The following is a 15636-nucleotide window of genomic DNA, read 5'->3' on the forward strand; positions in this document are numbered from 1 at the left end:
ACTCACGCCCCCATCCTGGCAGTCACAGGACTGAAAAAAATCTGTACATGACAAATTGATTAAAAGTTATTGCACTGCTAAATGTTAACTAAAATTCCATTTTTAACTTTACCTTAAAAACTAATGTAACTACATTTAGCTTTGTTTAAAAGACAGACTCTAATTAAAACTCTCCTAACATCAAAAGCTCAGTTTTTAACTTTAGTTTAGCTGAAAACTCCATTTAAATTTACTGTTAACCACTGTAAAATTAACTCCAAGTCAGGTACTGAAATCTTCCTGTGTGACGGAAACAACGACAGGTTTTGTAGTGTACTGTTACTACGTGCAAGTAAGGCACATGAGGACTTGGGCAAGCTTTGCTCTCCCTCCCGTCACTTTACAACTTATTTCAGACAGACTGGGTTTGCTGTCCCACAGAACACCACAGAGTGAATGGGAACATCTGGAACAGTTCAATGCTTTTAAAAATTACTATTTAATAAAGGTATGCAAAAAGGATTTCTTCCTCTTCTCCCTTGTCTGCGGATACACTGTAGCATGATTTATGATACTGTAATTTGGATCATCTTCAAAGATTTATTTTCGATAGAGGATAGATCTCTGAAGATGTTCCAGACACTTGTAATCAGATGTTTAGCCACCTCATTTTTATTCATTTTACAGGTTGGGATTTTTTTGAGGGAGGGAAGATGGCTTTGTTTAATGCTTAATTCTTCACTGCACTGATAAAACTGTATGAACTCCACACAAAACATAAGGCTGTGGGAGTCATGTGTCTGTGTTCTCTCCACCACATCAGGTGGCCTAAGGATGTTTTAAGACAATATTTTCAAATACAGTAACTCATGCATGAAGAAGAATTATAATTAGCTGAAAGCAACAATATAATTTTAACCTTATGGAAAATACAGAACCTCTGTAAATGCTGGCCTGTTCGGACAGACACACACCTCTTGGTCACAGCGATGGGAACAGGCTGCACCAAATGTCGAATACACGTGTGCATGTGCTTTGCCTTAGTTTGACTGCTTCATTCTTCAACTGCTTCTAACATTTTTCTGAAAATGTAAACTTCAACACTTTAAGAGTGAAAAGGTGAGGAGCGGGGATGAGACATGGCTGACAGTAAGACAGTAATAGTAGGTCTTACTCAAAGTGGGTAGAAGTCTTTCTATCCTCTATGTTTATTAACAGATTCTCGCTTTTACTGTTTTCCAAGTAAAAGCAAAACATGGTTTTAGCTTTCCTTCTCTACCCAATAAGCATAGGCTTTGTGATAAAAGATGGCTGGTTTGAGGAAATACGTCTTACAAATGATCTTTGCTAGTAAACCCAGGTTATGTGTTATTAAGCCTGAAAGAACAGACGTAGAGGGAAGTAAAGGGGGAACATAAAGCTGCAGAGAAAAGCCTGCATACACATGAAAATCTCAAGCTACAAACTTTCCTGTATTTAAAATCAAGCGCTACTGCAGCACTGTGTTATCAGTAAATGGCAGCTTCATCTGCTACCAGCAAAAGAATGGGAAATCTTAATATACTGTGCACCGATTCACCTCCGACAGGCAACACACATAGTGCTGAAGGAGAAAAGACATTGTCAGCCACTGTGCTACATGGTCCATATAACACAACCTAGAGCAAAAAGGAATTCAAGGCTCACTGTCTGCTTCTTCCTGTTCTCCAAAACACTGAGCACTTAACCCAAGGCATAATTTTGGACAGAACCTAGAACTCTATTGCATGGGCAGTCAGTGCTTTGTGCCATGTTAGCCTACGTCGAGTGTACACGTGTGTGAAATCCCCTAGGAAGAAGTGTGACAGGAGAGGTAGGTGCCTACCCGTCCATTGGTGCAGAAACACAAGCAAAGAGAGGTAAGAACCACCACAGCGTACATCCCAGCCAGGACACACAGCTTTCGTTCTTACACTCGTTCTTTCAGCTTTGCAGGGCACTGGGAACACGTGCCTGCCTTCTTAAGGCAAGGCCTTCCGCCCACGCAGGCAGGTTACCAGGTAAGCCCACCACCCGCCCCTCACCTCGCAGCCAGGCACAGGCACAAGTGCACCACGGCAATCCCACTCATCCCCAGCACCGTGTGCACGCTCGCCCTGAGTACCCCTGCCGTCCCTCCAGCCCCGAGCCCCTCAGCCCTGCTCTGCCAGCCCCTCCATCGCCAGCCAGGTCACCCTCCTGACATACGTGTTGCCTCATGGAGTGTTGAAGTCACCGGGTGCAGAGCTCCCCCTAAAACCTGCCTGTGTGAGACCAACCATTGCTCACCAGTGAAGGACCCCTGCTTTGGTTATCCCTTACCCATGGCCACCTCCTCAGCCCCACAACAACCGGCACTGGTCTGCCTATAGGTTCCACCTCTCACGCTGCATAGTTCCAACAGCTCATTAACTGCCTTGGAGAATCTCCTGCTTATCCTCATTCTACGAGCCTACTCCAGGGTAAACCGCACCAGCAGGCCGGTGCTCTGTTACCACAAACTGACAATGAACGATGACACACTGTTGTTCTTTTAAGGGATTATTTAGCTTATATTATAAGGTTTTCTTTTCTTTCTAATACAGCATGTATTTTAGCCTTTCACTGCAAGTATGCTGAGTACTTCAGCTTTACTACACATGTACACGCTTGTGCAGGGGAATGGAGACAAACTGAACTGATGCTTCAGCTGTGCACTGTGGAGAGAAAGCAACATTAACGTCTGAAGAGGAACTTTCCATGACATTACACATAATTCGTTCCCACACCTGTAGGGAATAGGCTTTTGACTTTAACAAACCACAATGAGTTATGTTTTTATCCAATTTACTGTTTAACGCTTAACCCCAGTGAGTACAGAGGGTATTTGTTGCTAGTTATTAATCCCAGTACTGACTCACTAATTCGCAATAGGAGTATGAAGACAACAGACTTTTTAAGCGCTTGGGTCTGTTCACTGACACTCTGAGCATCTGACAGACCTGCATACCCCTAGGGCCGCTTTCTCCACCTCTCCCCACACAGACACCGCACACCTATGGTCCCCAAAGGCAAGCAAACCGTCAACAATGTTTGAAAAAAGAAGGGAACTAACAAAGAGTATTTCCTTATTTCTTGAACTTTAGGCTTGCTGCTTCTTTTCCCAACCACAGTCAACATAGACTAATTCTGCTGTTTCAATTTATCTACATATGTTCTCATACAGCTGAGGCCTGGGAAATGGTAGGGGCTTTGCAAACAGCAGGTTACTTTGCCAGTGTTCTGTTACCTGCCCTAGCAGAGTATCATAATGTTTGGACTACGCTTCTGGATTTACTCCTTTGAAGTGCCAGGCAGAGTTTGAAAGAACCTGTATCAGAACATCTGCGTTTTATGCTCAGAACTATGACCATCATCTGGATTCAGATGAGACATGAAACGATACTCCTACTCCTGTTGCTTCCATCTGACCATCCCAATTCCCAATCTTTCCTCGCAGCTAGAATGCTCCCTTTCCAACAGATGATGTAGAGGGGAAAACATTCCAGGTCTTCCTCATTCTTAACATTCATTCAGTCAAACTGCTTTTTCCCCTTGTTCTCTGTGCACACCACGCGTAAATGATTCTGTATACTGTAGCAGCGCAAGTCTAGATATGTAAATAAATAAACCCTGCAGCATTTGGAACATCAGTATGTGCTGGTGACCTCCTAATCTCAAGCAGGGGTGGCAGCACGCCACATATACGTATTGTTTTACCTTTGGAACCACGGGTTTAAAACCACAGTTTTAAAATCAAGCTCTTACTAGTTCTCTGGGACCAGTCTGCTGCATTTGAATTGCATTAGACTCAACATAAAATTGCACTGTTAATCACAATTAACATACCCAAAGGGTTCAAAGGGCAGGCAAGGAGCTCAACACATCTAAACTTGCTGCTTATCACTCAAGAGCAAGGCACATGACCTTCACACAAAGGAAACTTCTCAAGACACTATCTACATTAACCACAAGTAGTGTTTTCTCTAAAGACCTTTAGGGCACTCAAATGTACTCAGATGCCTAAAGGTCCTGACTAAATTAAAATACCTAAATCCTTACTATTCCAGCTCTCTGCATCTTCTACCAGAAGGTGCCATCCTCTGAAGTAGTAGTTGCTGAAAATGATGGTGCTTTAGCTTACACCCCCAGAAGTGTAAACTAATAATGCCTCCCCACACCCCACCAAATGACCCATTCAGTTTTGCTGCCTTTGATGCAATGGACTGTAACTTCTCAACAAGAACCACCACAAACAGATTCCAGCTGGGAATGTCCAACACAGTTTTATACTAGCACCCTGTTTCAAAGAGACTACTAAGGCTAGAAGATGCTAACAAGCTAAACAACACTGGCAGCACAAGGCCCTGAAAAATGGATGGTAATATGAAGAGAAAGCACTTTAAGGGCTAGACTTTTAAAGGATATTTTCCTAAACATAAATATCCTAAGTCACTAGAAATATTATTAGAATGAGGCCCATAAATCTCAATGGCATAAGCCAAGACTAGAGGCCAACATAAGCCTCCAGTCATGCATCCTATATTCTGGATTCCACATGTTTTAGGGTCTCTACAGTGCTTAAATTCTAGACACAGTTCATTCATTTTGGGCCTTAAAAAAGCAAGGGTAACTCTTTACTCGCCACCTTCCTCCTCAAGTCTCATGCCAATGAAAGGCTCTGGGAGAACTTCAAAAGAATCTGGCTTCAGGACAGTAAAAGTGTGAATGGAGTAAGTACTTCCTCCAAGAAAAAAATTAAGAAAAGACTTAAAAGACCCAAACACCAGTTGATTCATTCCCTGACTCTCCCTTAAATAATCAGCTTTCTTGCCAGACAAGGTATGCCCAGTATGCCGAAATAAAATGTTTACAAAGTATCAGATGGCACTCCTGCTGCAAGCTCCTGATTAAAATGAAAAGCGTGTTGGGGATCTCACCAATATCCGTAAACAGCTGAAGGGAGGGCGAAGAGGACAGAGCCAGGCTCTCTTCAGTGGTGCCCAGTGCCAGGACCACAGGCAGTGGGCACAAACTGAAACACAGGAGGTTCCTTCCGAACATCAGCAAACAACTTTGTTGCTGCGAGGGTGACTGAGCACTGGCACAGGTTGCCCAGACTGGTGGCTGTAGATAGGAGATAGTCAAAAGCCATCTGGACATGGATCTGGGCAACTGGCTGCAGGTGGCCCTGCCTGAGCAGGGGCGCTGGATCAGATAACCCTCAGAGATCCTTTCCAACCTCAACCACTCTGTGATTTCAGTAGAAATGTGAGTGTTGCTTTGGAGCAGAGGGAGAGGATATGCGGAAAAAAATCAAACGTCAGAAACAGAGATGCTGTTGATCCCAATTAGCACTTTCAGCATAAAAATTGTGCTCACCACCTCCCTTTCAGAGACATAGACCTTTATGTCTAAACACATCCATTGAAGAGGTCTTTTACAGACTTGAATTGGAAGTGAATTCAGAATCAGTACACAAAGTTGTGTTTGAAGTTCAGTATGATATAAACATCCTGTAAGGATGTTCAGTATTTCTGAGAGAGAGGTTTAGAAAATAAATGGAAAAAATATCAACCCTACTTTTCCCTTGCGCAGGCTGATGAAGCACTGCCTTGCCACAGGCAAGGGCATCACAACAAGTGAAGGAGCTTCCTGACTTTTAAACTCTTCCCTCTTTCATACTGTGCCCTGTCGCCTCCCTAGAATTACCCAGGATTCTAAATGCTGATTGTATATTCATATTTAATTCCAAATTAATCACTTTCTTCAAAACAAATCCTCTTCCAGAACACGCCCCAAGGACTGATATTCCCACCAGCTGTCATCAGGGCAGGAAGCTTACCTGCGTTACCAGACGTTACAAATGGAAGGGAACTGACAGCGACTCCTACTTCCTTTGGGAGATGACCAGAATTTGTGAGAAAAATTCAAACATCTCTTTTCACATTCACACGTTTAAATACAGAATTGTAAAACATGCCTTATTCTAAACAACAATTTTATCACTTTCACTAGCTTTACTGTATACCAAAGAGAAGAGTTCTCTCCTGCTGGAAAAATCTCATTTTCAATTTGTTCATCAACTAATCATTTGGAAAGAATTGAGAGAATTACAAACTAATGCATTTAATCCTGTAAGAGCCATGAAACATGAAACCATGTATTAAAAACAGACAGTGAGGCAGCTCACATATATTCATCATGGATTTCTGGATTTCTTTAGTCCTCAGTTACCCTCCTCAACACATAATGGTGATTTCACCTTCTCTGTAAGAATCACCATCCTCAGTCACGTTAAGCCAGCACATTAATGGAAACCACACACTAGTTAGGCACAGTCGTCATCAAAGGGCTTGGCACACCCAACTGGGCTGGAGCTGAAGCAGCTCTTTTGTGTCCCCTGAGGCAACAGACACGCGTGCTGGCATGCTGGCCGACACAGGCTCAAATCCTGGAGACGCGAGCAAGTCTTTCACCGGACCAAGACTGGAGGCAGGGAAAAGAAAGAGAGGAAGAGGGAAGGGAGGGAAGGAAGGGAAAGGGATACATTCTGCCAGAGGAATTAGACCACACAGAATTTTCAAACATGACAGAATAGCAAGAGCTTGTTTTCCACAAATTTTAGCTACAGCATTAATGAAAGGTTTCAGTGGACTTGGGAAAAGACAGACTACTAACCCTTTTGCAAAGCTGCTAGTTCTAGTAGCATTACTCAGGCAATACAGTCAGCAAGTGTTTGCTGCTTATTTAATTGATTTCTGCAATCACATCAAAGCCAGAGATAAGAGGCAAGCACTGTGAGTTCTGAATTTTTAACCAGAAAAATAGTTTCAGAAAGAGTATGTTTGAAAATACTTTGCCGGCAAAGCTCACATTATTTATGAGCATGCTGCACAGAAACGTAATGCTGGTAGCATTACACTAAGTTTGAAGATAAAATTGCAGAGCTTTTTCTCCTACTTTTAAGTGGTAACCATGAAAATTAAATTGTAACAATAAAAAGCATATAATCATAAATCGCAAGTCATTTCACTACAGATGCCTTCTAAAAATGTCTCAATGTAGGAATTTTGTTCCCTTAACATGCGAACTTACAACAGCCAAAAATCCCAACTGATGATCTGTAACAGGTAAGAATTTGCTGAACAGTACATTTTTCAAGCAAAAAAACAAGTGCCTGCAAAATTTACTTATTTTACATTAGTTGGATTCCATAATTTCTTGGACGGTTATGTAATGAGGGTATCACAAACTAATCCCTTGATGATCATCCTGGAAGTGGTAAGTCATGGCCTGAGGTCCTGCTGTACCATACGCAGAATACACAAGTGCTAGGAAAAGCATTATTTCAGAAAGCATTACAGCAGCTTACCATGCCAGGCAGGATTCCTCTTTGTGACCTCCAATTTGTCATGGAAGCCAGGACTCCTGCCATGCCCTTCCACTTCTACATCAAGGCTGGTGAAGCCATTTACTTGATTTCTGTCCCTGGTGACAGCGTTAATGCGGGTCGGGATAGGTTCAAATGTAGGGTCTAACTCCAAGATCAGCCTGTTCAGTTGTTCAATGGACTGATCTATATCCAACGTTGGAGAAGCTGCCAAGTCTCCCACATTCTGTCCTTGATCCAGACTGTTTGTGTCCCTCTGAGGCACTGGCCTTGACTGAAAACCCTCCGCACTGGTAAGTTCTGCTGCTTCTGCAGCACCTGACACGCTTCCTAGACCTCTCTGCACAGCATCTCTGCTGCTGGAGCCACGTGTTGGTGTGTCCGGGACTCGGGACTGGCTCTGGACACTGCCTGAATTCTCCACAGTGTTATGAATGCCAACCCTCATTTCATTCTCTGGGGTAAAACCATACTGGTGAGCAGTGACCATCTGCTGCTGGCGTACCCAGGTCTGAGTAGAGTAGTTACTTGGGCCGTAGGCTTGAGGCTGGGATGAGACAGAAGGATTCCGCTGCAATTGCCGAGCTGACTTTGCCTCAGTGCTTCCAAACGATCTCTCGTAGAGGGGATCCACACCAATGCCCAGGTCTGGGGCAAAAGTGTTGTGATGCTCTTCCCCAGCATTACTTCCAAAGCCGTCTGAAAGAAGCGAGTTCTGACTGCTCTTGTGGCAGCTGAAGTTCCCCAGGTGGGTGGAATGCTGCCCTTCTGAGGAAGACAAAGTCCCAATGCTGTCCACGCTGTGAAGGTCATGATTAGGCATTTCGTCATCCAAAATATCAGTCTCCCTGTCTTTCAGTTTGGTGTCTCCATTCACATGAACTTGAGCTGGCACGATGTGGTGAGTCCCACTGTACTTGGTTCGAGCATCAGTCATATCCTTGGTGGTGTTGACAGAATCCTCCAGACCGAAGCCACTAAGTAGCTGGTCCAGTTCTGCCTTCTCCTGGGGGCTCAGAGCCCGTTTGACTCCTGGCACAAGGCGCTCCTCAGTCTTGTCTGTCCTGATGGAAGCTGTCGAGTGGCCTGAATCACTGCTGACAGACAGAGTGTGATCACTGTGATCAGGACTGCCGGTCATGGGAACACCCTGAGCAACACCAGGGATACTGCTGTCTGAATAGCTCTTCTTCCTCACTTTCGCATACAGACTGCCATCAATGGGACCTTGGGTGTGCAGCACTGTGAAGAGATAAGTAACAAGGAAAGGGAGAGAAAAGGGCAAGGCATTATATAAGGTGGCGTTGTCCCACACGACAGAAATACTGCTATCAGTAATGGTATTATCTCAGCAAAACTAAATTGGCTCTACAAACACAGCACCAACCAATGGCATTACCTTCTTCCGTTCTGCATTTCAATTTATAATTTTCTTGATGGAAATATCACACGCCATTCATAGCTCAAGACCAAATACCCTTCCTCTCTTTTTATGCTGTTTCAAATGCATGTTTATGACTCCATGAACTCTTCATACTAATTCGAACACTTACACTATTACAATGCTAGACATTTGAGAGGCTGCCACCACGCATTTCATCCCGAGCAAGAACAGTAGGAACCTACCAGCAATACTCGCCTTGAACACCTATTGCGCAATCAGTTCATCCATTTCTACTTGATGGGCTCTAACTACACTGCAAAGAATCATTTACTCCTTTTTTTGGTGGTACAAGATACAAAACAGACTTTCAATCAGAGCTGCAGTCCTTGGAACATAAGTAAGGCCTCCTCACAAAAGACACGCATGAGGAAATGTTAAGACTATGAAATTTCTGCATCTGTGTGGAGGATCTGGTATGCGCTTTGCTTTTCAGTTTTAATAAGCAAGGTCATAATCCCTTACAAATCAGAATGTAACTCCTTCAAGAATCAGAATGTAACTCCTTCCCCAGCAGTGATGGGAAGATCCTAACTATTTCTGATCCCTGAGGTACTGACTCAACTAAAGTTTATGAATAACCATTCATAATAAATATGGGCTAGAACTTTCTGTTTGGAACATCTTTGGAAAATACCACACTTCCGCAGGAAAACGCAACTTCTAAGTTTACTAAGGCTGGGTGTTGAGAACATACACGCTCCTGCTGCCAGCCGCACGAGCACAGCTTGCCACGCATCACTGACACCAGCTACGCGCGGAGGAGCTGGGTGAGCCCAGCTTTACCTTCCCACAGCCCCGTGAACTCCCGTGGGGGGCTTCACTGAGATGAATGTATCGCTTTTGATCACAGAACTGTTACTGGCATCCATGAACCTTCTCGCCATCTTGAGGCAAGCATCCTGTATTTTTTAACCTGATACACTGATTTTCTTTCATGCTGCAGCCACCAGCTCATCTTAGTTACTTCTTTTCAATAACCAACAAAAGTGAATGTGAAGCATGCAGCAGAGAGAAGAGATCATAGCTAGAGACTAAAATCTCTGCCTTGGAACTGTCTCCTCCGTACATACCTCTACCTGTTTTATCACATATGTAATATTTTAGACATTATGCTTTACTGCTAACAGGAACACATAAAATATATACTGAACAGTTACACATACAAAATACATATATAAAGGATAACTGTTGAAAAAAAAAAAAAATCTCTTTTTTGCTGACCAGAAAAAAAACCACAACTTGAGCAGATTTTGTTTTTTTAACATATGATCAGGAAGTAAAAAATCCATTTCAGTTAAAAGTTCTACAGCGAGAATAATCTCTTTCCTGTTATTTCATACTACCAACACTAGCAATGGATAAAATCACAAAACACTGTATACGCTGATATCTCCCTGGAACATTTTAAAAGCTCAAGAGTTTATTCAAATCCAGCTTGTTTTACCCAAACCACTTTTTCCTCCCTCTGCATGTCAGGGCTTTCTAAAGCTCTCCTTGACACTACAGACCAAGGAGAAAAAAACGAAGCTGAGAGAGGCACATTCTTACTCTTTATTAGACTTGTTCATCCAACTACACCCCACACCACACAGTTTACACCAGCCTGAGGCAGAGCGTGGCTGCTGGGCTCATACCCAGTGCTGAAGATGAAAATAATTATTTGTTTCTTATGAAAAGCTTTAGGAGTAAAGCTTGCCAAGCCAAGACAGTAAGGTGAGTGGTTCTACTTTCACAAGATGCAATGCTCATTTACCAAAACATTTATATTAAGCAGAAGTTTCTGAACAACTTTCCCTACCCATAGTTTGAGAATTGTTTGATAATAAGAAAAGTAGACCACAACAATTTAGGAACACGCAGATTTTTGTCAAAGGTAACCAACAGCTTAGCCTACACCTGTGGCAGTTCCAGAGCCGAAAGAACCATGGAGAGCCCAACACATTTCGACGTCAACTCTACCACACATTTTAAAAAGATACTTAAAATGGCATCGTGATCATGAAGCTTCTGAACTAGAAAGCTTTCCTAGGCTTTAGAAAAAACATTATTCAGAAGTTGTACTCATGATGGCAATGAATTCATCGGTTTATAATGGCAAGAAAAGTGGTCTGGCTGGAAAAAGCCTTCATTATGGGACACACTGCCAAGTTTCCATCAGTTAAAATACTTACACACTGGAGGTTATATGATAGGTTTAATAGATTTTAGCTGCTAATTAAAGGACAACTTTTTACCTTTTAAGGCCTAGGTACTATTACTTTTCTGATGTTGATTTTGAAAACAGCACATGCAAAAGACCAAAATACTCCTTTTCAGAACAAGCAATCAGGCTAGGGAAAAAAGAAAGCAGTTCCCCTTGCCGTAGAATTTCTCTGTGGGCAAACTGTTAGAAGTCTGTTGAGGTTTATGAGGTGTAAACCCCATGGTGAAAAGAGCTGCTATGCATGAGGGTTGAAAGTCTGTGTACAGTTATTAAAAAAGAGTATTCATGAAAAAAATACCATATCTAAGGAAAATACAGCCAATTGACAGCATCTCAACCTCCTCCATGCTGCGATTTCTCCTAAGCTCTCATTACTGCTAGGACAATGAAGCACGCTTGGCACTTCATGTGGAATTATGAATACAGTTACCACAATAAATTGCAAAATAAAAATAAAAGTAAAAAAAAAAAACAAAACCCAAAAACCAAACAAAATCCCAAACATCACAGAGTAACTATTAGGTTTTTTGGGTTTTTTACTTTTCTGTGTGCTTAATTTGCAGTTTAGAAACTAGACAAGAAAACAATACAAAACTGCTTTGTTTGGAATAGTTGAACATCCTGATACAAAATACGCTTGAAGAGGTTATAGGTCTGAGCTGGAACGCAGTGAAGTCAACACAGGACTAGTGCACTTAACCATGAGGAAGTGTTCGTGCTGCCTTTCCTGTTACCCAGAGCCAGGTGCCATGATCCGCCAGACATGCCAGCCAGCCATCACTACCTCACACCAGGTGAAACACCCTAGTATGCAGATTTGGTTTGCCATACAGAAACAAGAAGTACAAAAGCTGTCAAATTCTCAAGTGCAGCCACAGGAGCAATGGAAAGCCTGTGTGTATCTCGCCCCAGCAGCCCCCCTGCACCAGCACACAGGGCTGCCCAAGCACCGCGGCCAGAGCATGGCCAGGACAGTGGGCAGGCTGCCAGCAGGCTGCCGACCCCAGGGTCTCACACGTCTGCGCTCTGTAAGCTCCAGAGATAACCCTGTGCAACACTTCTCCCACTAATAGAAAATTATCCAATTTATTCTGCGCTTCCCAGAATTCTGAGCAACTGCACACCATCTGGGGGTCTCCCATCTGTGAGCTGTACAGCTTCTATTCTGAATAAGAGACACAAGTTCAGCTTACCAGCAGCATCCCTACTTAACAAAACAGAAAAAAACCACCCAGAAAATGAAATTTAAACAAGAAACCTACAGTCACATAAGTGGATTATGAATCTCAAGAATTGTTCATCTCCCCTCTTTATGTTTCCACTCAAAACAACGAAAGCTTTTCTAGAAAGGTGTTGGGGTTGGGGGGGGTTAAGTATCTGTATACACTATTTCTACATGCAAATTGGAGAACATGCAAAGAGAATTCCTTAATATATATTTAATGGTGTTAAGAATTAGCACCATTGGATATAAATACAAAACCAGCTTTCAGCAGGAAAAGGATGGGGTTTTGGTTGCTTATGACTTTTGTTTGCTGTTTACCTATGAAGTATGCAAAGCAGAGCACACAAATGCTTCCTTCCCTTGGACTTTGGATTGGCTACAACAGCTTTACAACATTCAGGAGATTGTTGGGGTTTTGTTTTGTGTTTTTCAAATTCGGAACAACTGACATTTCTTAGAGACTGTTCCTTTTCACACTGCATTTACCTGTTGGTACAAATCTTGGACTTAAACTACATCAGGATTCTGAAATATCTTTTGAAGTATATTAAAAGAATCTTTTTTTCTGAAAAATGCAGAAGTTGAATAGCTGTCTCAACTCTCAAATGATCCCATTGCTGGCTAAGACATTTAATTAATCACTACCAAATCCCAGTTTCCATCTGAGCTACAGCTACTAGTGAACACTAAGAAGAGATTGTAGAAAGCTTCATGTTTCTCTGAAGAGTTGGTGTTAACTGGTAAGCATCAAGGAAGGGTGTAGGAATGTTTTAGACAAGTAAAGGCTAGAGGAATTTCTTCCTCCCCTAACTTGTCATGTAGGTGAATGAAAATGTCTTTTTTGCAAACAGAGCTTTTCAAAAATCCTTAAAAATACAGATCTCTATTACACTGAAGAATGGCACCTGTACTCAGTAGAAGCCTGATTGATAAATACTACTGGGAACAACAGTCCTTCTGGGACTTCTCATAGGGTTTGGCTCAGGGTGGCCCAACACAAAATTCGGCTAGAACAGAGGCAGCAAATTTGAGACAGAAAGGTGTGTGGCTAGGAGAGGAAAGCTTACCACCCCCACAAGTCTCTGCACAGAAACATCTCGTTCTCACGGGGAAACTCAGCAAATCCACTCTGAACCTTCGGCAGGAGTAACCATGGCTTTGCTATAGTATGGCCCCTGTTAAAAATAAAATCTCTGAAATCTGAGATTCTCCTACAATGACTAGAACTACTTTGTATAAGCAACTGACTGTGAGCTTTCTGGGCTTCCCAGTTACTACCTGTGCTAACGAACGGCACAGCCCTGTCAAAACTGAACACTGCGGCAGAAGGGATGATGTCCACCTGCTAGCACCTCTGTGAAATATTTTGGCACCATAAAACTGGCAGCTAGGTTTTGTGGCATTCCATGTTTCACCCTGTTACCTGAGAATTGCTGGTATGTGGAATACCAGTGGACTAAAAAGCCTGAACAACCCTGGACATAAGCACAGTCTTATTCAGCATCAGCCTAACTGTTCATACAACAAGCCTAGGAACACCACCTATTAACAGGAACTTCAAAATGAAAGGAACTAACAGCTTGATATATTTTATACCCCTGGCAATATTATCTGATAAATGGAGATTATGAAAATCAGAAGGAAATGCATATACCTGAGAGGAGAACCAAGTACTCAACTGGACTACATAAGCAAACAATTTACCAGGAGTCCCAGTCCTGCACAAACTCTTTGGAAAAAAAAAAAAAAAAAAAAAAAAAAAAAAGTTAGCACCAAGCTATATAAAAAAGGCATTTAAGCTGCACCAAGAGAATGTAATCATAAAGCATGGGATCTAGATGTCCTACTGAAGTACCCATAGCTGAAAATACAGTCCGCTGGCAAGCTTCACAAATCCCTAAGGCAATTTCTGAAAGCACCGGCGACCCAAACAGAGGTCGTGGCGGTCACAAGGAGGCTGGTGAGCCCAACAGACACTACTTGGGATATTTATGCTAGAACTGGGGAATCGTATTATGTTATCTGTCTATGAGTGAAGCAAGAACCGGAAATGTCTGGGACCCGCTGACTTTTGGCTGTGAACTTCACGGTCAGTACACCACCGCTCAACCTCACAAGAAAGCACCTGCCACTGGGGGATGAAACCATTTACTTGCATCTAGACCATTTTGCTCCAGTAAGCAACTGCATGTTTAGAAACCTCAGAGTCACCAAAAAAATTACCATTCTGCATCATAAACAGCTAGAAAAGTATGAGACTCACAGCTAAAAAAAAATGCACCTGCTCCTGAGGAACCTGCATATTTCAACTTCCAGCTCCTGATCATAAAAAACCCAATTTATACTGCACATAGCAAACAAATTATTTTCAAATTTGCACAGTTGTAGCAAAGCATTCTTAGGTTAATTTTTTTCAAATTTTTATTTAATTATGACAAGCACCTACATGTAATTATCCAGTAACAATTTAAAAAATATTCTGATGTGTGATGCTGAATAGCATTAGGAATTCAGTTTTACCTCAGACTTGCATAAGATTCGTCACTGCAAATCCAGTGGAAAGAATACAACTTAGTTGATGTGAAAAAAAAAAATAAATCAACTCTACCTAGAATTTTTTCCCCTCCTAACTTGGTTTAAAAAGAATATGAAATGCAGTATGAGGCAAAAATCACAATTTTATTTTAAAATATAGCATTTCTGCCAGGGGAGAACTAAATACACAGCATCACACTCTGCAGACAGTCAGTCCTTACAGAGCACATGTATACATCACGCAGTTTCACACAAATGTTACACTGGGCAGCCTGAGATACGTTTCTGAACCACAGTAACCCAGAGGATACTTTAGATATGACTTATTTTAAATGGAAACACCCACCACAAATAGATCTCCAATGACTCAATGATATCATAGTTAGAGAACACGCAAACAGTCAAAAGAAATATAAAGTACATGTATGTACACTATGTTTTTATATATAAGCTCTCTATATAACTATACATATATGAAAACTGTATACATAAAAACCCACCTATGTAGATGTGGTTTATTTGTTCTTAAAACCAGGACAAATTAACAACTCAAATGCTATAAACCTTCCAAACACATGGTTTCAAAGTTGTTGTTCTCATTTTAGGTACCATCTTAATTTCATATTCTGCGTTTTTCACACTCACATATTTGGAACACCTCTGCGCTAGGACTTTTGGACTTCACTTTGCTCTTTCCCACATTTCCTCCCCAAATGCGATAACCAGCTTCACTGCGAAAGCGAAGCTACGCATACAGACAAGGGGACATTTTTGATCGAAGAAAATGAGAAAACTTATTAGAAATGCAAAACGTTATTCTG

The 15636-nt window shown here is 42.0% G+C and overlaps 1 protein-coding gene across 12 annotated transcripts in view; it reads right to left on the reverse strand.

The window, feature by feature from the left end:
* The window catches only part of TNS3 (tensin 3), a 282694-nt gene that overhangs the window by 59650 nt on the left and 207408 nt on the right, over positions 1-15636 (reverse strand). For all 12 annotated transcript variants that reach the window (XM_080382108.1, XM_080382101.1, XM_080382105.1 and 9 more), the window contains one exon: positions 7391-8650. In XM_080382108.1, coding sequence (XP_080238234.1) covers positions 7391-8650 — 1260 coding nt within the window. The remainder of the gene's footprint in view (positions 1-7390; positions 8651-15636) is intronic.

This window comes from Falco punctatus (assembly GCF_963210335.1).
Source record: "Falco punctatus genome assembly, chromosome: 4".
NCBI classification, from domain to species: Eukaryota; Metazoa; Chordata; class Aves; order Falconiformes; family Falconidae; genus Falco; species Falco punctatus.